Source organism: Hyaena hyaena, unplaced genomic scaffold (assembly GCF_003009895.1).
Source record: "Hyaena hyaena isolate Hyena2069 unplaced genomic scaffold, ASM300989v1 scaffold_545, whole genome shotgun sequence".
Classification (NCBI taxonomy): domain Eukaryota; kingdom Metazoa; phylum Chordata; class Mammalia; order Carnivora; family Hyaenidae; genus Hyaena; species Hyaena hyaena.
The window spans coordinates 388,278-412,680 of record NW_024081178.1 but is presented as its reverse complement, the minus strand read 5'-3'; the positions used below and the strand labels follow the sequence as shown (position 1 = coordinate 412,680).

The following is a 24,403-nucleotide window of genomic DNA, read 5'->3' as shown; positions in this document are numbered from 1 at the left end:
GTGGATCGTTAAACTATTTGTGAAATTTCAAAGGGAAATGAATATCAGAAAATATGCTTAATTTCTTTTCTATGTTATTTATTTATTTTGGGGGGTGAGGGGTAGAGAGAGAGAGAGAGAGAAGGAGAGAATCGCAAGCAGGCTCCATACCATCAGTGCAGAGCCTGATGAGGGGCTGAAATCATGAACCGTGAGATCGTGACCTGAGCCAAAATCAAGAGTTGGATGTTTTAATGGACTGAGCCACCCAGGCGCCCCAGAAAATATGTTCAGTTTCACACATGTACATTTGGTTAGGTCTGAACCGGCATGTAGGTGGAACTGGCCTACAGCCAGTCGAAAGAGTCTAGTATTCAGCGGAGGGATGTCCTGGAGACAGAGCAGATTTAGGAGAAGCAAGATGACAGATGTTAGCTGAGCGCAAGGCGACTGAGCTTCGCCGTGAGAAGTGTGTGAAGCCAGAAAAGAAAAGGCAGGAAGATGCAGCCAGGATGGACATTCACACTGAAGGGGAGGTGAAAAGCAGAGGCTGGAAGGAATCTGAAATGTCAGAAGGTAATTAGCCGGCAAACGTGGTGTCCCACAGGCTTCAGTGATAGGGGGCGTCTGTGGAGAAGGAGTAGGGGACACTCAGCTCTCTGTGAGCAGAAGGCTGGAGCGGTGTGACGAAATTCTTGGCTTGACTGAACCTCTGCCCAGTCCCGAGCCTTCCCACAGGCCCATCCATGCCCCTTCCTGTAAAATCCACTTTCAGCAAAAACTCAACAAAGTCAGTGGGAAGCCCCCACCCTCCACTGTCTGGGGGGCTCCCACTGTCCCCCACCCCCGGGGGAGGTCAGTCTGCCTGGCCTGCCTTCAGCCCCATCCTGCTAGGTCCGGTCAGCCAGAGCCCCCAGTACCCTGCTGTGCCCTCGTGGGGATTTCCCGCCCGGGACCCCCACCCCGCGTGACTGTGACCCCCACTCCCCAAGCAGCATGCAGACTTGAGCTCCCCCCCCACCACTGAAAGATCCCATTGCTGTGACCCCACACCTATCATGACGGTACCAAACACGACTGCCTTCCCATCATCAGCAAGTGTCCTTGAAGATTTTTCCCCCTAAGAGCCATAAGGTGCCATGTGGCACAGAGCAAACTTGGAAGGGGGTGGGGGAGGGGGGCTTGGTGTGAGTGTCCTGCTCTGCATGCACCTTCCCTTCCCTTCTGTTCCAATCTCCTTCCCCCTCTACTCCTTCCCTCCTCACCTCTCCCTTCCTCTCCTATGCAAAAAAATACCTAATCAACAAAATAGGAAGCATTAGGAGTGCCTGACATTCCAAGGATCCACGTTACATGTGGGTTTGGGATACATATGAAGAAAAAGGCGTCCACCACCAGTTCCTAAAGGATCCATCCAAACCCCAAAGCTTACATTGTGAGGGAGCGACAGGCTGGAGTACATGCAGAGTACTTTTTTAATGTTTAATTATTTATTTTTTTTGGGGGGGGAGGATCAGAGAGAGATTGAGAGAGAGAGAGAGATTGAGAGATTGAGAGACAGAGAGAGAGTTGGAGAGAGAGAGAGATCCAAGCAGGCTCCACACTCAGCTTGGGTCCCGACTCGGGGCTCGATCCCATGAACACGAGATCCTGACCTTACCCAAAATTGCGAGTCCGACGTGTAACTGACTGAGCCACCCTGGCGCCCCCATGCAGAGTGTTTTGATGTCGGCCCCCACCCCGTTCATTTATTCCCCAAACAGAGCACACAGTTGTCAAAGGTTTACACACAGCAGGCTACCTCCCAGGTTGAGAAAGTTGCGAGATCACTGCCAGGCAACAATTGGAGCTAACTTCATCATTCCAGAAGAATTTAAAATAATAATCTATATTTCTACTTCCGACAGCATTTAGCAGCACTGTGTTCTCCCGGGTTTTGGACTAAGTGTATTAGCAACAAGTGACTCTGCAGCGCAGAGGGAACAAACCCAACCGATGGCTGGGTATCCCTGGTTCAACAACGTTTATAAGAAGTCGGGCCAACAAACTCACGCTAGATTTGGTTGATTCTTTGTCGCCTTGACAGTTTTTTTTTTTTTTTTTTTTCTTCCCATTCACCCTGATCAATTAAGTCGGTTCTGGCAAGAGGCCAGATCTCCTCCCCCAAACGGAGCCTTGATGCACGCAGAGAACTCAGAGGAGGAAGGACGTGGTCCTCGGGTTGAGGAATGATCCTCTGAAGCCGTGGATATTTTCGCAGAGCACCGGCCTTGGCTCCACAGGCCCTCCCCCAATCCAGAGGCCGCCACATGCACAGTGTGTCCCGTTAGGGGGGAAATGAGCCATTTCCCGATCCCGGTGACAAGGGCGAGTACAAGAGCCAGACGGAGGGGCAGCACCCAGGGGTGGTCCCGAGATCCCACAGAGAGCCCGGCCACTTTTGAGGGGACCATTAAAAGATCTACTTTCTAGGGGCGCCTGGGTGGCTTAGTCGGTTGAGCGTCCGACTTTCGCTCAGGTCACGGTCTCGCGGTTCGTGGGTTTGAGCCCCGCGTCGGGCTCTGTGCTGACAGCTCAGAGCCTGGAGCCTGTTTCAGAGTCTGTGTCTCCCTCTCTCTCTGACCCTCCCCTGCTCACGCTGTCTCTCTCTCTCCTAGAAATGAATAAAACATTAAAAAAAAATTAAAAAAAAAAGATCTACTTTCTAGAAATGAGTATCAAAACAACACAATCCAATCTTCAACAAGAATGTGGGCCACCTAACTGCTGGTTGTTATTCTAGAATTACGCCAAGTACTCTGGGGGTTATTTATGAAGCCTGCCACCAGTCCACGATTGGGGGGCATGGCAAGTGGGGTGCTTAAGGGGGTGTGTGCCGATGGAAAGCCTTCATCATCTACAGGATCTGCTCGGCCTCATCCTTGATTTCGACAAACACCCCTGCTAGACTCACTTTGACGCCTTAACAAGCATTTTCTTTCCACTGGAGTTTTTAGGAAGAGCACGTAGTTTGAGTCTACGTGATCTTTTGAAAGCCTGGCACAGAGGTACTCTTAATGGTCCAGAAGGTATCTGTGTACTTTCGTTATCGAAGGGAAAACTTGGCAGCCACACGTGGAAATGACAGTTCCTAACAGAGCCTCTCCCCTGACCTGTGGTTCTTTCAGTTCTCCGAGGAACTGGCTTTCAATACTGAAAGAACACAGAGAAGGTCCTTCCAGAGCACTTCCATCCGGCTCAGGGCCTGATGGGAAGAGTTCATAGCACTCTTGCTACTTCTGCCTCCTAATTTGAATATATGCAGACCGTGCAACTTCCTGATTGGAAGCTAAGGCGTACCGATCTGATTTTCACTCAACTTTCCAGCCCGTGTGTTAAAATGTTTTTAAAAACTCAAAGTCTTAAACCAATTATAAGCCATCAACAAATATAGAATATTCACACGATTTTGCTTAGAATATTTAACCAGAAAATATTTTTACATTTGACAGTATGTAAAAATATCATGGCGGGGGGAGGTATGTCAGGTAGAATTTGAGCTCAATGTACACGGGAGTCTCTTTCAAATGTAAGATTCTATGACTTCATGATAATATTGTGCTATATCTTTTGTGAGTTTCTTTATCCTTGACGTAGCTGCATTTTGTGTTAGATATACTATGTAGGAAGTATTTCTTTATATCTGCCATAGAATGCTTCGTAACTATCTTCATGCTTCTGTCCAGTGGCTAAAATGTATTAGTCACTCACTAAATACTTGTGACAGTGGACAGTGAGGTCATTTCCATTTTCAAAGTATATCCAAATCCTGCTAGGTGACAATAATTTAATGATGATTTCCTACTGGCCAGCAATGTTCTTGGAGCAGGGATCACACAGAAAATAAGATCCAACCACAGAGAGTGAAAACGCGATGGGAGGTCGAATTCGGAAGGGCCTGAAGGTGTGTGCATGTACTGGGATCGGGTAGCAAGGCAGGGCATGCCTCCAATAGAGGAAATCAGAGACCCTGAAAAGGCAACATTTAAGGCCTGAAGGATGTGTATTCATTAGCCAGGTAAAGGTGATCAAAAGGCAGCCTAGTGGCTGACATGAGGAATTTTATTTATTTTTTAGTCTCTGTTACAGTATGAAGACTATGAAATTATAGGACCAAATTATCCCTTTAATGGAAGGGTATCCACTTCCCTCTGCTTATAACTGTACATATTGTTCTGTGCTTCATGCGTCTTCCACGATTTGGATGCGTTTCACTACTACAAGTCCGTAAAGTATAAGTGATAACGAAGGATAAGAAAATCTATTAACTACAACATAAAAAGAAAAAAAAATTCAGAGCAAAATATCAACTGATTAAAACGTGTGGTTTAATTAGATTAATTAACTAATTAATTAATCTAGGTCTTAGATCTCACAGTTTTTGTTATTTTGTTTGCCCCTTTGTTTTTTTTTTTTTTTTTTTCCGTTAACATTTGGCTTCCGCTTAAATACAGATCACTCACCGTTCTCTACAGGCAATTCTGTGACCGATAGAATCACATCAGGAAGTCAGTTGTTAAGAAATACCAGCTGGAAATGCTTTCAGGAAAGTGTGGGAAGAAAACTTGGGAGCCATAAGCACGTGGGCTGCTTTATTTCTGTGTCAGTCCGACCTATGAATTTAGTACTCTGCCACCGAGCTGAGCCCGAGAGCACAGACTGGGTAAGGCCTCAGGAACCAGGCAGAATGGTAAAAACTGTAATTCCACGTGATTTTTAATTCTGTACCCAGATAGACTGGTATAGGAATATCTCCTAAAGGAATTGCCAAATTTCCTTTCACTTCAAATACACATGAATTACCAATTCGATTTCTTTCATGGTTCCAGAACTTTACTTCTTCTACCTTTTCTTCACATGTGGAATTGGTATGACTGCGGTGTGGGAAGTTCACCAACTCTTAGAATTGGTTTTGGATCAGTAGCTGAATTAGGAATTCAAGGTCAGAGCAGGTGCTGCCCACTGCTGGGCAGGTGGTTCTCTGTATTGCACATGCTATATTGGACATGAGTATCACTCACCTTGGCCTGTGAATGACAAGGACTCTGGGAATTTCCAGAAAAACTGAGGTTTCATTTGTGCTGCAGTGGAAATAGCCAGGTCATAACATCTGGTGTATCACCTCCTTTGCCGAGTAACTGCTTTATGCTACAAGCTTTGAGAATAACCAACTTATAGTTTATGCTAGTCTATATATAATGAAGGCTGTATTACTGTTTTCATTTATAAACTGTTACTACATTGCACTTAGAATGCCCCAAATAAAAAAAAAGAGAATTTCTTTTGACAATCTTTCTCTAAAGTTGGGTTGGGAGGGATAAAATCTGCCAACAAAATGTAAAACAGAGATGGGTAGGGAGGTAGATAAGGGTTCCCTGCAAATGGGCCAGAGGTGGGATCGGAGGGGTTGGGAGGTGGCCATGCTCCCCAGGGAGCCCAGCCTTCTGTGTGTGGTCTTGGGGGTCAGCAGGGAGGGCAGCACCACACAGCCAGCACACAGACACCAGGCAGGTCAGCGATGCAGGCTTTACCCATGACCGCAGGACTTGGAGACACACAAGCTCCTCCAAGCAGCTCTTTCTAGATCCATCTATATATCCCACGTCTCAGCAGGTGGTGTCTAACATTTCTGAGAGGACACAGGAGCTTGTTTCTGGTAGAGTGAATATTCTGAAAACGTGTTCTCGAGTGACCTGGATTCCTCCAGCATTGATAAGGATTCTATCCATGCTTTCTGGAATATTCTCCAGAAAGCAAATCTCTATTTTAGAGCAGAACCTTCTCCACACGTAGGATGTGAGTGATGTCCAGAGTAGATTCCTACGGTGTTTCTCTATTTGTTTCTCGTCCTGTAATGAGGCGTGCAGCCCACAACCTTTGGAAAATATGCCTGTTTCCACTGGTGACTTTTCCGAGGGCCTGACCCAGAGCGTCAGACGCCAGCTGGCGGACTTACTTTACTATCCTAACACATGCAAACGCTGAAGACTTCCAACTTCAAGAAACAATAACACCTTGGTTTCCGAGCCTAAGTTTTCCAGAAACACATTTGTCATCCAAAGCACTCGTATATCAAAGCGAATTTCAAGAACCATTGCTCCTGATCATGTGACGTTCAGCATCACATACGACCCACACTGCAAGACATCACTCGTTTATCAAGTTAACATTTATTAGAAATGTTTGCTCTTGCAGAACACTCACAGAACAAGTTATTCAGAATCCAAGGTTTTAATGTACTTTCGAGTAATGCATGTTAGAGTGTTCTACAATTATGTATACATGTAGAATTTTAGAAAGGAATTTTGTGTTTTGGAAATGTAAATAAGTTTCATTTTTTTACGTATTCTATAGATACCAGTACAGATGTTGGCCACCCTATCTCCCATGTCATATCACGTGCTATATGGACCCCGACAGAGCCCTGCATTCCTTGGTGTGGAATCAGCAACATTAAAGGGAACTGTGTAACTGGATCTCTCTCCTATCATAAGGTCACATTCACACACACACACACACACACACACACACACACACACACACAATCCCCCCAGCCAAGAGTCCACTACTGTAAGGTTACCTTTTCACTACGTTAGTTTGTATCTGTACAAATACTAATATTGATCTGGGGATTAAAGCTGAACACATTTATACATTTTTAGAAAATCTATAAACCAAATATTCAGCCTTCTTATTTGCTTTGTGATTATACATACTTATTGCTGAAAATAAAATAATAATCATTATAAGTGCCCAGTGCCTGTATGAGAATTAGAAATGCAATTTGTTTCATTCTTCCCATTCTGGGCAATAACGGTGACTTTGGGCTAAAGGCAAGGTTATTTGGCAATGGATTCCAAAGGTGATTGACAAAATCTTCTTGAGTATTAACAAACAGTCACAAAATGTCAGACGGCTCAGATCCACTGACATGCAGAGAAAACACGTTGGCATTAAACACCATTGGATGCATTCAAATATTCAGATCCTACATATTAAAGGAACGCATCTGAATATGGAGAGAGGAGACTCTTATCTTCCACAGGTGGGATTTCTAGGGGCACTGCTCAGCAACTTTGCCTAAGTCAGAGAAGCTGTGGTCCCACGGACAACAAAGGAATTTTCCCGAGGACATGTAGATATCTGCTTGTCTGAGGAACATGACACTTTTTGCATCAGTACATCTAAGGAGAGCCCAATCTTCGCCACAAAATATATTTGTCTCAAATCTTTTAGACACTTCTTAGTGTCAAGAGAATTATTTTAAGCCATACTTAATATAAATAAAATTTTCAGGATTGAGTAGTCTCTGGGGCTTTCAGAAATCCTTCACGTGCCCCTTTTTGTATAGTTCCCCAAATAATCACTCTATCACTTTGCACGTAGGTCCTTCTTTACCCTTCCCTGTCTGTGTGCATGCTCTCTCTCTGTCTCTCTTTCTCTCTCAAAAACAATAAACTAAAAAAAAACAAAAAAACAAAAAACAGTACCCAGACTTGTAGATATTTTTGCTGCTTTGTTGTGTTGTAAATTCAGCAAATAGAGACCTAATTTTTGTCACTGTTCGTCTCTACTAGCAGAGTGAATTCTGAGAGCAGCGTGTTGCTTCACACACCAGCCTCGAGCCCGTGCCTGAACCAGAGGAGGTGTCTGAACAAGCAGGTGGCTTCTTTTCCACGAGCACGATGACACTTTAGCACAGGCCCTCATTTCCTGTGACTACCAAGGGCACTCCCCCAGGACAGGCTCTGTGCGGGTAAGCCAAACTTCCGTACCACCTAGGCCACTTCCAGTACTGCTCCAATCTTAGTTTCTCGGGTGAACTCTCTCCACTTCTGCTTGTGGAGATTTCCGTGATTCCTCAAAATGGCTTCCGCCATGGCCCTTCCACCACCGGCCTCGCTCCCACCCCAGCTTTCTCTCTTCTGCCATTCATTAATCTCACCTTTTTATTAAAGGTACTTGGTATTTATCTTATTTATTCCTCTGATTATAAATTCCTGAAAAAAGAAGAACTGCATCCTATTAACCTTTACATCCTATGCCATATTTCCTGAGGAACCAAATGAATATCGTTAGATAATATTCAGAAATAGAGACAGAAGCGCTTGTGGCTGGGGAGCATTTTGTGACATTTACCTCCCAGCCACGGATGATGCATATGTAAAATGTGAAGATTAGCACTGGCTGTTTCCAAATATTTTACCTCCCCCCATGTCATACAGCCTAAATTTTAGACGGAAGGTTCTGTGCCAGAGATGAGGGGTGGGGGCATAAACTTTCTGCTCTGACACCATCTTTTGCTGTAATACAAGCGTTACCATGATTGACTATTAAATTTTTTTTACATGGATCTATCATAAAACACCAGGCGTTTGCAGAATATTTTCCAATTTTATTCTCTAAGAACTATGAAAGAGAATGACCTCACAGTATTGTTTTGAGTCATGTCATCTAGCTGTTTTAGCCATATGAATGTCAGGGTGATATTATATGTACAAAAGAATTCATCTCTTCACAGGCCATTATAGTATAGCAAAGGCAATCTTATTTCGAATACTAATCTAATAAAAAAAGATCATGTTCTTTGTGTGAGAAGAATCTCGATCTATCACTGACATCTCGAATACCACGCATTAAAGAGGTGGCCAAGTGGGGGAGACGATGTGTTATTATGTGTGAAAAAGTCTAAAAGATATAAATGTTATCAAGAGATTAATGTCGGTCTCTACAGCAGGAGCGTGGATTACAAGTGTACTGTGTCATCTCATCTACACCGCGTGCTCTCTGCTGGGCTCAGTGGAAACTGCCACAGGGAAGATAGACAGAAGCAAATAACTAAGGGGGATCATGGGGATCATCAAACTTCCCCAGTGGACTAGAAGGTTCCTGATGAGTAGATGTGGGGTCAATATTCCCAGCACGCAATTCCCCAGCCCAGGGAGATGTGCAGCATCGCACAGCACAGATGGTAATTACAAGTCCTTGGTGATTCGCAGAGCGCTGGGAGACCCCAGCAGTAAGGTGAGAATAACAGCATTGATTAAGTGCAGGCAAAACCTTATAAAAAGATCCTCTGGTGTACACAGAGCCCCTTTGCCTGGAGGTAGGCTAAGTGATGTCGGCACAGGGAGGTGTCTGGCTTCCCTTGATGCATCCTGCCTCCAAGGTTCTGGTGTAGGATTCAGACCAGCGAGCTCCAACACAGAGTGGAATCGGTGCCAGACTGTTTGGCGAAGACCACCCTTCATCTTCTTAAACACAGCTCCCCTGCAGATGCGGACCCCGTGTGACAGTGCTGTCCATCCACACGCTCAGCTGTGTCTGCCACAGTGATCGTCACAGGAATCTGGCATGGGCTTTCCTGCTGGAAACCGCTGGAAATAGCCATCGTGCTACAGCTGGAAATGGGATCCATGCGCCGCAGGAAATAGAAGCAACGTCTTGGGCCCAAGTATTTATTTTTCAGTAACCATTAAAAAACAACAAGATGCCTCAGAGACTTGGAAAAATGCATTCGTCCAAGTATTTCGCATTACAAGGAAAAGCATCTGGGGCATGGAGTCAATGAGGCTCGAAGTCTAAAGCAATCCTACGTAAAAGCTTACCAAGTAGGCAGCTGCCTTCTGCGTGAACTGGTCTTTGCATTTTGGGGCAGATCTAACATGTTAAAGAATAAACAAAGGCAAGGAATTTCTTACACAGTCTGAAAACTATTTTTCTGCGCAGTGTCTGCTGTTCCAAACGAATGAATGAAACTACACATCACTAATGTCATGAGCAGCCCTGGCTCTTGCCTTTGGTAGATGTATTTAATTCATTTTACTTTTGTTTCTTTCTTTTCTCCCCCCTGTCCCCATCTGATTAAAACTTAGAGATCTCAATACATGCCTTCATGTTTGGCACTATTCATCCATCAGGACTTATGCTTGCGATGTGAAACAGTTTACCAAAATGGGTTCATCCCATCTCTCACTTCATACCATTTTAAACATTTGAAAATAGCTATTATTTACTTCCTAACTTTGCTCTCAGTCAAAGTGATGATCACAGGCTTTCTAAACATTCTTCATCTATCAGGTTTACTAGATCCTTTACCACAGTTTCATGCCAGTTCCACACCGTCCACTTAAACTATTTCATGGCAGCAAAGTCATCACTGTGGATGTGGACTTCCTAGCCCAAGAATGAGGTGGGTCCTGTTCATGAAGCCTGGGCACCATCAGCCACATGGCTACCTCTGTATACAGGAGACTTCTGTTATTGAAAACACCAAATCTTTCCATGCGTGCTAGGATTTCCTAATTTTCTCCTCCTCATGTGCATCGGAAGGTATTTCATTTTTCACTTGGAGGGAAGTTTTCCATGAATTCCATGATTTTCATGTGGTTTGTCTATCACTGAAATTGATGAGATTCTGAATCTGTCGTCAAATATTTACTCTTGCTCTTTTAGCATCATTATGCCTCCGCCCAAGAAGTGAACAGAAGTCATGGAGTGGTCTAGAATGAGGGAGAGAACCACACAACTGGAAATCTGCTTTCTAGTCACATCAGCCCAATGATCGACATCACTGTGGAGAGCCCCTTTGACAACTGTTAAAAGACAACACAGAGCCCTTATGCTTTTGTGGCTGGAAGAGTCATAACCGAAAATCATGATCTACATCTTGCCAAAATTCAGGAGCACCACTTCTAAATAGTATTTCTAAACACCACCTAAAAGCAAGGTCAGACGAAGATGAATCCGGACATGCTTGTTATTTTGTGAAACTCTATGTCTTCTTCATGGACACGCATCACCAAAGTCTTCCAAATAATTGAGTTGATTATCAGCTCTATATATCATCAAATTAACAGATCCACAGTTTCTGACGGGTTGCTTCTTTCCGAAAAATCACACCAGACACTTCTTGAATCCTACAGTACCTCCTTTCAATAACGTGCCACTGACAGGGGTACTGGCGGTGACTTGGGTACCTCCTCCAGGGTCCCCTCAGCCACTCCACTGAAACTCTCAAGTTCTCTTTGACAGACTCCTTCTCTCTCCTGGGGTCCTGGTTTCTGATACAAAAGCAGGTTCTAACCTTTGCAGACCAGAACGATTCGGACGCAGAAGACAGAAGGAGGCGGCGGCTGAGGCTGAGGCTTTACTTGGGCCACCCACTCACTATTTCAGTAGCAACCACAATGAGTGAATTAAGTTCTTATTTCAAACCTAAAGCCTACATGGTCCTTAGATTTTCATGGTCCTGAATCTTTTTGTTGTACCCTGCTCCTAGGGAATCTGTCCTTCACGGCATGACCTTCACCTCTATTTAATTCCCTTTATACATTGTAGGGTCATTGTTTTGCTTGCAAGTTGAGTTTCTTGTAGACATTCTCATGTAACTGCCTCTGTTTCTTCGGGTAATTTTCCGTTTTCTCCTCATTGGGGTGGTTTCTCAAAGTCAGAAGTTTAGGGGTTGTTTTGTTTTGTTTAAAAGGGGATGTCTCTTTTAAAGTTGAAGCCGGGATTTTATCAATTATTTGCCTTGATTTTTAAAAAAAAAATATTCTCACTGACTGCCTCCATTGTCAGTCACTTTCCCTCCATTGCTGTCCAGCTTACCCTCATAGGGTCCAGGAGAACCTGAAAGTCACCCAAGGTCATGCAGCTGGGTAAAAATCCAGATTTTCTGGAGATCCATAACCATGAAACGGACAAAGGAACAATTCAGAGGACAAGAAATCGAAGGAAAATATCGGCAAGACAGGTAAACAAGAGGTCTGGGAGCAGCGCAAAATGAAGGACAAGATTAGCCACGTGTGACGACAGAGGCACTAACCTCCTTTTGAGTCACACGCCTTGGGTTGAGCAGCCGTCTTACAGCCAGGCTCATCTGACTTCCAGTTAACCAACCAGCTCCACCTTACTGGTCAGAATTAGCACAGCGCACACTGAGCACTCTTATTATAGCTTCTTTTGAGAAATAGAATTACTGGCAAAACAACACAAAATTTGCTCGGATACATTAGTTGCATACCCTAATGTTAAGGAGTCAGTGTTCCATGCTCAAACCACCTAGGTTTCAGTTCGGTTTGTTATACTATTGATTTTACAACATGGGACGAATTCCTCATTGATCTAAGTTATTTCTTAGCTATGAACGGGAGTGATAAATACTTCCCAAGCATTCTAAGGAAAAGTCAATAAAATTGAAAAGTGTCTTGTACATTTTTCATTATCGATAAATAACATTATTCAAGTTATTGTATCCAAGTAAGGCATCTGGGTGACTTTCAGGCTATGGTGGCATCCATTATTTACTTCATCAAATATCTGTGCTACAGTTAGGGTTGGAGCCTCTATTCCCTTTATCGGTCTGACCTGTTCAGAATTTTCTCTAGCGCTGACTTTACCTCTGTTCTCCTGTCTCCCTCCTTCCCCCACCCCAGCCTCGGCCTCGTCTCTATGGGTCCCACAGACATATGTTCTTACCGGGTTATACTACATAATCTGGACATAAGTGATCTTATGCACTTTCGCACTCCATGCACTACATGCACACACGTACCTCATTTTATTGTGCAGATACCGTATTTTTATCAAGTGACGGTTTTTGACAACCTTGCACAGAGCAGGTAGAATCATGCCATTTTTCCAACGGTGTATGCTCACTTCCTGTCTCCATGTCACATTTTGGTAATTCTTATAATATTTCAAACTTTTTTGTTATGATTATTTGTGTGATGGTGCTCTGTGATCAGTGATCTCTGCTGTTACACTGTAACTCGGTTTGTGGCACCACAAACCACGTACATATGAGACAGTGAACTTGACTGATGAATGTCGCGTGTGTTGTGACTGCTCCACCGACCAGACACTCCTTCATCTCTCTCCTCCTCTGGCCTTCCTATTCCCTGAGACATGACAGTATCAAAATTAGGTTAGTTAATAACCCTGCAAAGACCTCTAAGTTTTCAAGTGAAAGAGCCACACATAGCTCATTTTAATTCAAAATCTAGAAATGAATAGACTTAAGGAGAAAGGCACGTTGAAAGCCTTGATGGGCCAAAAGTTAGGTCTCTTGAACCAAAGAGCTGGCCAAGTTGTGAATGCAAAAGAAAAATCCTTAAAGAAAATTAAGAATGCTACTTCAATGAGCATACAAATAACAATAAAGTGAGATATCCTTATTGCGGACAAGGAGAAAGTCTGAGTAGTCTAGACAGATCAAACCGGCCTCAACATTCCCTTAAGCCAAAGCTTAATCCAGAACAAAGCCTGAACTCACTTAATTCTACAAAGCTGGGGCAGATGAGGAAGCTGTAGAAGAAAAGTCTGAGGCCAGCAGAAGCTGGCTGGTGAGATTAAGGAAAGAAGCTGTCTCCATAACATGAAAGCGAGGTGAACCATCAAGTGCTGATGCGAAAGCTGCAGCAAGTTCTCCAGAAAGAAAATCTAGCTGAGGTCATCCAGGAAGGTGGCTACACTAGGCAACAGATTTTCAGTGTAGACCAAACAGCCTTCTGTTGGAAGAAGATGCCAGCTAGGACTTTCACTGCCAGAGAGAAGTCCATGCCTGGCTTCAGAGCTTCAAAGGACAAACTGACTCTCTTGTGAGGGGCTCATGCAACTTGAAGTGGAAGCCAACGCCCACGTACTGTCCTGAAAATCCTAGGGCCCTTCAGAATCCTGCTAAATCTACTCTGCCTGTGCTCTGTGAAGAGAACAACAGAGCCTGATGGCAGTACATCTGTTTACAATATGGTTTACTGACTACTATAAACTCACCATTGAGATCTACTTATTATTGAGAGAAAAAAAGAAGATTCCTTTTAAAACACTGCTGCTCACTGACAATGCACCTGGTCACCCGAGAGCTCTGATGGAGACGCACAGTGGGGTTAATGTGGTTTTCACGCCTGCAAACACAGCAACCATTCTGCAGCTCAAGGATCAAGGAATCATTTCAACTTTCAAGTCTTATTATTGAAGAAATGAATTTCATAAGGCTACAGATGTCATAGATGGTGATTCCTCTCATGGGTCTGGGCAAAGTAACTTGAAAACCTTCCAGAAAGGATTCACCATTCGAGATGCCGTTAAGAACATCCAAAACTCATGGGAAGAGCTCAGAATATCAACACAAACAGGAGCTTGGAACAAGTGGACCCCAGCCCTCATGGATGACTCTGAGGGATTCAAGACTTCGTGGAGGAAGTAGAGGCAGATGCTCTGGAAGGAACCAGAGAACAAGAATCAGAAGTGAGGCTTGATGACGGGATTGAATCACTATGCTCTCGTGATCAAACTCGAACAGATGAGGAGTTGCTTCATGTGGATGAGCGAAGAAAGGGATTTCCTGAGACAGAATCTGCTCCTGGTGCAGACGCTGTGAAGACCGTTGAAATGACCACAGAGGACTGAGAACATGACGTAAACGGGGTTGAGAAAGCAGCGGCAGGCTTGTGAGGACGGCTCCGAAGCTGGAGCAAGCTCTACTGCAGGCAGAATGCTGTTGAACTGCCCCGCATGCTGCAGAGAAGTTGTTCACGAAAGGAAGAGTCCATCTAGGTGGCAAACTTCAACGCTGCCTTAGCTTAGGAGACTGCCACGGCCACCCCAGCCTTCAGCTACGCCCACCCTGATCAGTCAGTGACCACCAAAACTGAGGCACGACCCTCCACCAGCCAAAAGGTTATGAGTAGCTGAAAGCTCGGATCATGGTCAACAATCTTGAGCAATAAAGTGTTTTTAAATTAAGGCATGTCCATCTGACCCTTGAACAACACAGGTTTGAACTGTGTGGGTCCACATGCACAGGAGTTGTTTTCAAGAAATACAATTCAGTACTGTAAACGCATTTCCTGTTCCTTATGATTTTCGTAATAGCATTTTGTTTTTTTTTTTAAATGCTTATTTATTTATTTAGAGAGAAAGGGGAGGGGCAGAGAGAGGGCGAGAGAGAATTCCAAGCAGGCTTCACACTAAGTGTGGAGCCCAATGTGGGGCTTAATTTCACAACCATGAGATCATGATATGAGCTGATATTAAGAGGTGGACGATTAACCGACTCAGCCATCCTGGTTTCCCTTAATATTTCCCTAGCTTACTTTATTGTAAGAATACAGTATGTACTACACATAACATACAAAATATGTGTTAATTTTATATGTTATCAGTAAGGCTCTTGGTCAACAAGAAGCTATTAGAGGTTCAGTTTTTAGGGAGTCAAAGTTGTCTGTAGATTTTCGACAGCATGTTGGAGTCAGTGCCCCTAAGTGCCGTGTAGTTCAAGGGTCAACTGTACATTATTTGTTTTTACACACAATGCTATTGCACACTTATCAGACTACAGTATAGTGTAAACATAACTTTTATGTGCACTGGGAAACCACAAAATTCATTTGACTCACTTTATTGCAATATTTGCTTTGTTGTGTTGTTTTAGAACCAAACCCACAGTATCTCCAAGGTATTTCTGTTTTATGAGTTAAACTTTCAAGTCTTAGTGGTAGTTGTGCAACTATATTTATGGACTTTTGAAATATTTACACTAAGTTTATTACCCATTCTTTACTCGTTTTATAAACATATGTGGCAATGTGTCATATCTAATATTTTTCTCACTGTCGTTAATATTCTCTGCCTCTTCCAATTTATTCATTCCTTGGATTCTAGAGCAAGCTCCTACTACACTAATGTTTTGTATATTATTGTCCAGATATTTTTATTCCTCTTTCTTTTCAGTTTCAATTCCTTCAGAACACTTCCTCCCCCAAAAGCTCCTAAGAACTACTGCATTGTACCTAAGCCATACTTTGGGGCACACTGGCCCAGACAACTATACACTATGTTCTTTCTACTTCAAATGTAAATTGTCACTGCTTTCCATTATCAAATTATAGCAGAGATGTACATTTCTTAGACCACCTGGTTCCCTTCATAGCGCCAAGTGCCACTCCAGGTAACAGAGAAGACCTACTCCAAAGGAGGGCTGCCTTAAGGAGAGGGGTATTCAATGGCCAGACATTTTATAATAACACTTAGGAAGGCAGAGAGAATCTCAGAAGCACTAGCGACTCTCAACACAAAATACTACACACATCCAAGGAAGTTGCACAGTTTACTGAAAGCCATACTGACCACAGTCTGCAACAATCTATGTATTTACACACATACAGTTTGCTAGCAGCTTCCATATAGGTATGACAGTAATTTAAAGGAAGCAGGTGTCAAGGGCACCTGGGTGGCTCAGTCGGTTGAGCATCTGACTCTTGATTTCAGCTTAGTCTATGATCTCACAGTCGTGAGATCGAGCCCCACATAGAGCTCTGTGCTAAGCACAGAGCCTGCTCAAGATTCTCTATCTTTCCCTCTGCCCCTCCCCCTGCTCATTCTCTCTCTCTCAAATGAAAAACATAAAGAAAGAAAGAAGGCAGGAGTCCTTTCATGGATAAAAGTGAGAAACTCCTTTGCTGGTTGATTTTCTCTGGAATTACTAGTTTAGATTCATTCTCTGTCTCTCTTCTCTCTCTCTCTCTCTTTCCCCCCAAATTCTCCTGAGCATTTCTTCAAATTATATCAAGTAAAAAGAACAGATTTTTGTTATTCTAAATTTACTGGTCCTGGCCTCATTCCTGAAGTGATTTCCAGCCCACGGAGAGTCAGAGGCTTAAACCTTCCAGCTTGTATAGCTTTCGAGTGATTACAAAATTATTGCGACCCCACAAAGCGGTCAAAAGGACAAAAGCAGTTAACACATGTTAAAGATTACTTGGAGACCGACAGGAGCATCATAAACCTGTGCTTGAAGCTGCCAATTCAACAATTTCTAATGTTTATTCACTCGATTACTTCAATGAAAAACGTTTTCAACTCCATTTTTTAAAATCATCATGCAGAAAAATTTAATCTTTAAGCGAAGGAAGAACATCATTGCGCACACATTCTTCTCGAAATAATTCGTTGTACTTCTGCTGATGGATCTTAGTCACTTCCACTTACTGACACAATTTAAAATTTCCTTTAAAGAGGAAGTATGTAATATTTTAGAATATCATTTTTGTGTGTCCCACAATGATGGCATTACATGCGATGATACCCTCAGCACTGTATAAAATGCTTTCTAAGTCGCTCAAGGCAATGTGTGACTTTCATTTATTGGCCAGATTAAAAAATCAATCCCTCTCGGTACTTCAAGAAGAAGTCATCGTGTGAAGCGTGGCCCTAAGTGCTCAGGTAGGGTTTGCTATCTCTGCTGGAACATTCAGAGCAAGAAGTGTTATGCTTTCCCCACCACAGTCTATTTGTCAGGCTTGTCGGAAGTAAAGAAGTAGCAGAAGGTGGATGGACTTACCCAGACATCGTGTTTCGGAGCCGCTCCAGAGTCCATTTGCTAAGCATTCTCTGACGTGAGACCCTACCAGTGTGTAGCCGGTGTTGCATGTGAATATAGCTGTGGCCCCATAAACTGTGAGCGTGCCGATCTTGTTGCCATTCGGTGGAAAGGAGAGACTTCCACATGAGATCACTGGGGGGAAACAAAAAGCAGATATTATTTCAAGTCTTCAGATTATCCTTTGCTTCACCATGACTAAAGCTTCAGTCTTCATTTATACTGGGGACAGCGCTGTCTGCTTAGCGTTAGATAGGCCAACTGTCTAAGAGGCTTAATGTTCCTCCTCTTACGCCCCTGAAATCAAAGAGCATTTAGAGTGGATTCCAAAACCGTGCAGTAGATAGACAGAGTCCCAGGGGAAGGCCAGTCGAGTGCTTGGGCTGCCCGCCCGCCCCTTCGTGTGCATCAACCACGAGAGCCACATGGAAGTTACTGGACACCTGTTGCAAAGCGGGAGTGGTCTTGGCCAATGCCATCAGCCACACAGTCACGTGCAATGAAAACTGAGGTTGCTCGCGTCCACAGAAGGCCTAGCTCCCTGTTTTTCCATTTACTCGTGACTTGCTGGCATCATGAGCTCCATATACATGCTGACTCTGTGGGACATGTGGAGTCTTTCTGAAAATTAGAGAAGTGTAGAGTCTAGGTCTTCGGTGGTTGAAGCTGGGGGAACTGTGTGTCCCCGATTCACACCCATGTTCCTAGCACGATTATTCACAGCATCCACTTTCAACTACAAGATGACTCCAGTCTGGCAGATACATTAAGTGATCACTTTCATTATTGATCATGATCGCACCACCTGACTCCCTGCACTCCAAACCCAGAAATGTTTGAACATGCAAAAGTCTAGAGAATCTCAGGGGAAGATGAAACCATACCGTAATCAAGGCTGAGTGTCCCACAGAGGCTGACGTGTGGTTTTGCATGTGTAAGAACCAAGGGTCTGAAGGGCTATTCCGAGAACACTAAGGAGATACTGCTACACTGAGCTATCATGTGTAAAGGATTCAGGGCAAAGGCAGCAAGTAGCTAATAATTACTGAGTCCTTATTAATAGTAAACTGATCAGAGGGGGCAAATGTAGCTAATAAGAACCCAGATTCTGTCTCCAGGCTACTGAGGTTCAATCTCAGATTTGCCAATTACCAGTATGGCCAGTTTTCTCCAAGACTCTGGGTCCTCATTAGCTCCTCTCTTAAGAGTTGCTATGGGCGCCTGGGTGGCTTAGTCGGTTAAGCATCCGACTTTCACTTAGGTCATGATCTCGCGGTTCGTGGGTTCGAGCCCCGTGTCGGGCTCTGTGCTGACTGCCAGCTCAGAGCCTGGAGCCTGTTTCAGAGTCTGTATCTCCCTCTCTCTCTCTGACCCTCCGCTGCTCACGCTGTCTCTCTCTCTCCTAGAAATAAATAAAAATAAAAAAAAAAAAAAAAAAGAGTTGCTATGAATGCTGGCCACGCAGAGCTGTGTGCCGACTCTAATGGGTGGGTGCGTGTGGGTGCTAAAGTGACACTCCGCACCAGGTCAGGGCAAAGTCAGGGCTAACCAATGCTGAGTCGACCTAGGGACCTATTTCATGAGCTGAATCAGTGTCAACACCTTTACTGACGGTTTAAGTGAAGACGAACTTGATGGGTGTGCCATTTAGACCAGCGTTGTGAAGTGAGCTGATCTTACTCCCAGGGGTCCTAACTGTAGCTGCATGTCAGACAGACAGACACAGGCAGGTGGTGTGTGTTCTGGGGAGGATTTCTTACCAGGAACTCGGACATTTCATCTCTAGAGTAGGTCGTGATCAGAACATTACTGTCATTGAATTACTGGATTCTGGGGACACTAAACTCTTAGGGCTGTATCTCATGCATTTAGTGATACTGCTAACACATTTCCTGGACCAAATGTCAATGAATTTGAGCAGAATTTAATTGTTTTCTACAATTTATTATGAACTTTTCATTAAGCCTTTCCCAAACACACTATGAACCTCACCTTGAGTTCTGATATTTAAAGGTCCCTGTACAGCCACTTGGGCTACTTGTCAGAAGCGTGTCAACCAGCAGTGAGGTCCTCTGAGGTCTTACCGCACCTTCGGTAGAGTCCAGCAGAAGGTGTACCCTGCTTTACTGCCGCCCCCCTCTTTAGCCTCCATTGAAAATATCCCTGTGGTGAGAATATTTGTGGTCTGTCCCCCGCTAACATTCGCTGGCCTGTAAAGAAGCACTAGTGGAGCAAACTCACAGCTTCTCAACAGCTGGACAGCGGCGACTCTGACAGCGGCTCTTTTGGGGGGCAGGAGACCTGATGAACTAGTGACGGTGGCAGCGCTGACGTGGGAAAGCTGCCCAGATTGAGAGGGAGGGCTCCCCAACATGCACGCGCGCGCGCGCGCACACACACACACACACACACACACACAGACACCACACTCATAACACACATAGACACCACATATACACATATACACTTTGTCAATCATCAAAGGTAGAGCCTCGTTTCCATGTTTTCTCCTCCCACATTTTTAAAATGAATTCTTTGTTCCCCTTTTGCCTTCTGTTAGAAACCTGTTCTTGCACACAGTCTGCAGCACCTTCGCTGAGATGTCAGAGCAGCTTATACCCAGAGGTTCTGCACTGGGGGCACCCCACCTGCCCCCCCCACCCCGCGATGCGTTGTCCATCCCGTCCTTCCTCCCTGTGACCAGAGACCATGTGTCTTCCCCCTGGCCCAGGGAAGCCTCCTTTCTCTAGCCTTAAGTTCTACAGTTACATTCATACTGTGACACGGTGCTTCTGTACCTGTATACAAGGCCAGGTTTCTTATGGGAAATATGGATATGGTTAGTGAGTGTGGCAGATAAATAGAAAGGCAAGAGTAGGCACTTGCCCATACGTTCCACCTGGAAGAGTCTTCCTGAACGTGCAGGTGGACGTGACACAAACATGAGGTGACGTGCCTGTGAATGGGGCTGTTTATCGTGAAGATAGGGTCAAAGGACACGTGATCATTTATAAGTATGTGAAGGCGTGCTGTGTAGACCACAGTCTGGGATTGCTTGATTAGGCCCCAAGGAATGACGCTGAGAGGCCTGGTTATAAATGAAACAGAAGGAGGTTTATGGAGAGCCCACGAAAGATAAAGATGGAACTTAAATCTTGTGTCCTTGTCTCTTTAGGGATAACCATTGGTGGTTGGTTCCCCTCAAAGATGCTGACTGCAAATCTAACAGTTTCAAGGTGGGACTAAGGTCTCTTGTCCTGTGTAGCCCTGGATACCTGGGTTTGGGCTCAGCCTAGAGTTAGGATAACACAAACCCTTCAAACAGTGGTGACCAGCCACTGATGTCATACTTGTTATGGATATACCTACAGGGCAGTCAAGGGTCATTGCTTCATCTGGAGTCCTTCCTGGAGGCAGAGATTTGAGTCACAGGAAGATGTAGCCTAGGGGCAGTGCTAGGTGAGCACATGTGGCCTCCAGGAGATCAGGGCATTTCCCAGTCCAAAACCAGCAACAGAGTAAGGATTTAGCCACAAACTGTGTGGACATGAATTCCACCAACAAGCAGCGCATGGAGGCCCATCTTCCCTAGTTGGTCCTCCAGATGAGGACACAGCCAGCCAAAACCTTTATCTCAGGCCTGTGAGATCCTGAGCAGAGAACCCAGCTAAAAAGTGGCAAACATCTCCCCCCAGAAACTCTGACATAATAAATCTGTGTTGTTTTACATCACATTTGTGATGAATGGTTCTGTAGCAGCAGAGAATGAAGACAGGTCCTCAGCAATGTTAAACACTCTAAGGTGCCCAGGATGAACAATCCTGAGAACCACTACTGTCAAAGAGGCTGGGCTGTATTTCTCATAGACATTTACAGAATGACTCACTCTGGCCACATCAGAATGATGAAAACTATAAATATTGCTTAAAAAAACAAACAAACAGCAATCAGTGATTTCCCTAGAACCCACTGATTCTAGAAAAGGCCACATGTCCATGAAGACATTTGAAATAGAAAAACATCAAAGTGTCATGTGACAGAACAACTCATACCAAGTAATGGCAGTCAACAAATGGCTGACAATTTCCAAAATACATCTGTGTGCCATGTTGGCTACAGAGATCTGCAGATAGATTTCTGGCTGTTGTTACTGGACTAAACTCAGTATTGGGATCACCAGACTGAAGTACATTAAAGCCAGAAAGACAGGCTTTCTAGAATTTCAGAAGAATGGAGGCAAATACACAATTTATGGATGGTAGAGCCTCAACTTTGCTTCACCCCTCAAAGAGTGGAAACCTGTCACTAAGGAGTTTAGGTCAATAATCAGGATGGCTTCCGGATTTCTAAATACCAGTCTCCCTCTGTTGTTCTTCCAGAATGGTGATTTGGGCCTTTAGTATAAAGTGGGCGTAGCAAATACCCACCTACGCGATCCTTCCCAGGCACACCAGACAACTAGAGAGCCCAGCAAAAACTAGACTGGACGGTTGCATCCACAGAAGTCCTGCGTGAACTCGCCACTTCCAAGAAGTTAACTTGTGCCTACTTTTAAGACACTGATTCTGGATCAAAACTGACAGAACGTTGCCTAGAAAAGTCTACAGGCAAAAGGTAGAGGCTCTGGATCTTTCTCCTCCAACCTCCTCGCTGAGTGTATTGACTGAGTATCGGAATCACAGGCCCGTGTGGATGTGGGAAGGAGGGGTTCTCTGATCCAGACGGTGACGAACAAGGAGGAAGTTCAGTACGAATGAAGTCAAACCAGAACACTTGTGAGAACGACAAGCGAACCACTAATAATCACCCTGGAAGACAGGCTTCAGGCGGGGCTGTCTGGGGACCGGACAGTGTTGCCCACCTGGACTATGGATGAGCTCCTGACGTTCACTGACCCTTTGTGTTCCTGATGAAGAGCTCGACACGTGTTTACTTACCATCAGTTCTATTAAAGTTGAATTAGAATGATGCTATCAAAGACAGCAAAGCATTCTTTTGTCCTTTTTCTTATTTTATTCTGGTTTATTCTTACTATGTTGTGTACTTTATAAATTTGACACCAGTCTGACTACTTGTTTTTGTGCATGATAATTTCCTATGAACAACCCACTAAAGAGAACGTATTAGATGTATCTGATTCAAATATTGCTCTGAACAATACTAATATTGTTTTATTTTTCTATTTATTCATATTTGTTATTAAACCCACTCAAAGGCTTAATTGCTTCTCTTGTACCTGTGAGAATAACAATCTCCCTTTTCAAGACAGTCCTTATTTGAGAACACAATGTCTTCAGCATAAATACTATTTCCCAAGATCCTAATTAGAGGGTTTGAATAGTCAGTGCATGGAAAAAGAGTTATCTTTTGAAACATTGGCCTGGATTTGTTTTTGAGCTGATCTGAAATATTTGCGTATTTGAATATTTTAAAGGGTATAAAATGCAATCATGAATAAAAAAGAGAACATTTAACATTGCATCCAGCCATCAAATATTTAAAGTATGTCACATAAAAATCCAGATTCATCATTATAATGACAAGAAATGCCATTCGATTATATTATTAATCCAGGGGGGCAATCACTTATGGCAGAGGGTTATAAGGTAGGTGCCAGTGATGTCACTGAGGCAGAACAGTGACATGGTCTGGGAAGGGCACTGGTCACTCACCCCGACATCTGGGTCTCTCCTCGCCTAGGCTCCACGTTCCATTGGCTTCACACTGCACGAGCCTCTGGCCTTCTAGATAGTAGCCCGGGCTGCAGCTGAGTACCACCTGAGCTCCGTACTCGTTCAGCGACCCTGACACCAGCCTCCAGGTGACATGCTCCGAGAGCTGAGCTTCAATGCCAGGACAAGTGACCGCTGGAAATGAAACACCCTCATTAACATCGTCATTTTTTCACAACGAATCAGATCATGTTTGCTTTTAATGGGAAGACGCTTCTCTCTGAGCCTGATCCTGCAAAACAGAAGCCGCTGCCTCTTCCTTTAGGTACTTCTCTCTACTACCCATGTGGTCACAGGGGGACGATCACGCAGAGAGAACGCAGTTGACGCTTCATTGCAGGCGCATTGGCGATTGTGTGGTCACGCTGTGGTATACAGGGATAAATCACCTGCACAAAGTTGCATGGTTCATTTGGATGGAAAATCTTCAACAGGTAAATGAGCACATGCATATAGAAACCTTACATATCGTTTATCTCAATGTCCTCTGAGAACCTTGGAATAGAACTGAGAAATTGAAAACTAGCTTGGACACAAATTTTCAGAAAATCAGATGTCCCCATTCCTTCCCTCTCTATGTAACACTCTGCGTAATATATTCTGTATGTTATTGGATTTATAGGCACACAGAATTTATATGCGGACTGCATTAATACTGTTAGGACAAATGTTTAATAGATCTCAAAAGACACAATCTTTTCCTGCTCTTAGGAGCAGGCCTAGAATTACAGTAACTACTTCATATAGAGCAGGAGCTACAAACGTAGTAACAGTGGTAATAATTGTGATGGTGCTGGCAGTGCCACTCTCCTGGGGTGGGCCTCAAGTGGTGTGCAAATATGCTGAAAAGATAGGTAAAATTTAATACATGTGAGTATATGTATTCTTTGAAAAGTAAAATAATACGTGGAATGAATTTTACAAAGTTAGCCCTCCACATCCCACATACAGACATCCGTAGCAGTGAACCACCTTCAGAATTGAGCTGACTGATTAATTTACTGAGCCTGGACGATTTAGCTGCAGAAACCAGAACTTTTTCATAATGGTCTTAATAAATGATTTTACTGATTTAAAAGTATATTAGAAAGCAAATTCTATATATGTTTATTATAGTTGAGTCAGACATATCTAAATGTTACAAAAATCTCATCTAATCTTCTACCAGTAGTTTACCAGTACTATATGCAAATAAACTGAAAATAAATGGACTTTTCAGTATGATTACAATAATATCAATGGCGTATAAAATGTGAAAAGGATTTGCTAA

The 24,403-nt window shown here is 43.9% G+C and overlaps 1 protein-coding gene across 1 annotated transcript in view; it reads right to left on the bottom strand.

The window, feature by feature from the left end:
• The window catches only part of CSMD1 (CUB and Sushi multiple domains 1), a 467,695-nt gene that overhangs the window by 59,287 nt on the left and 384,005 nt on the right, over positions 1-24,403 (bottom strand). The window contains exons 44-45 of the mRNA XM_039255776.1: positions 23,074-23,268; positions 17,363-17,536 (exon numbers count right to left, since the gene is read on the bottom strand). Coding sequence (XP_039111707.1) covers positions 17,363-17,536; positions 23,074-23,268 — 369 coding nt within the window. The remainder of the gene's footprint in view (positions 1-17,362; positions 17,537-23,073; positions 23,269-24,403) is intronic.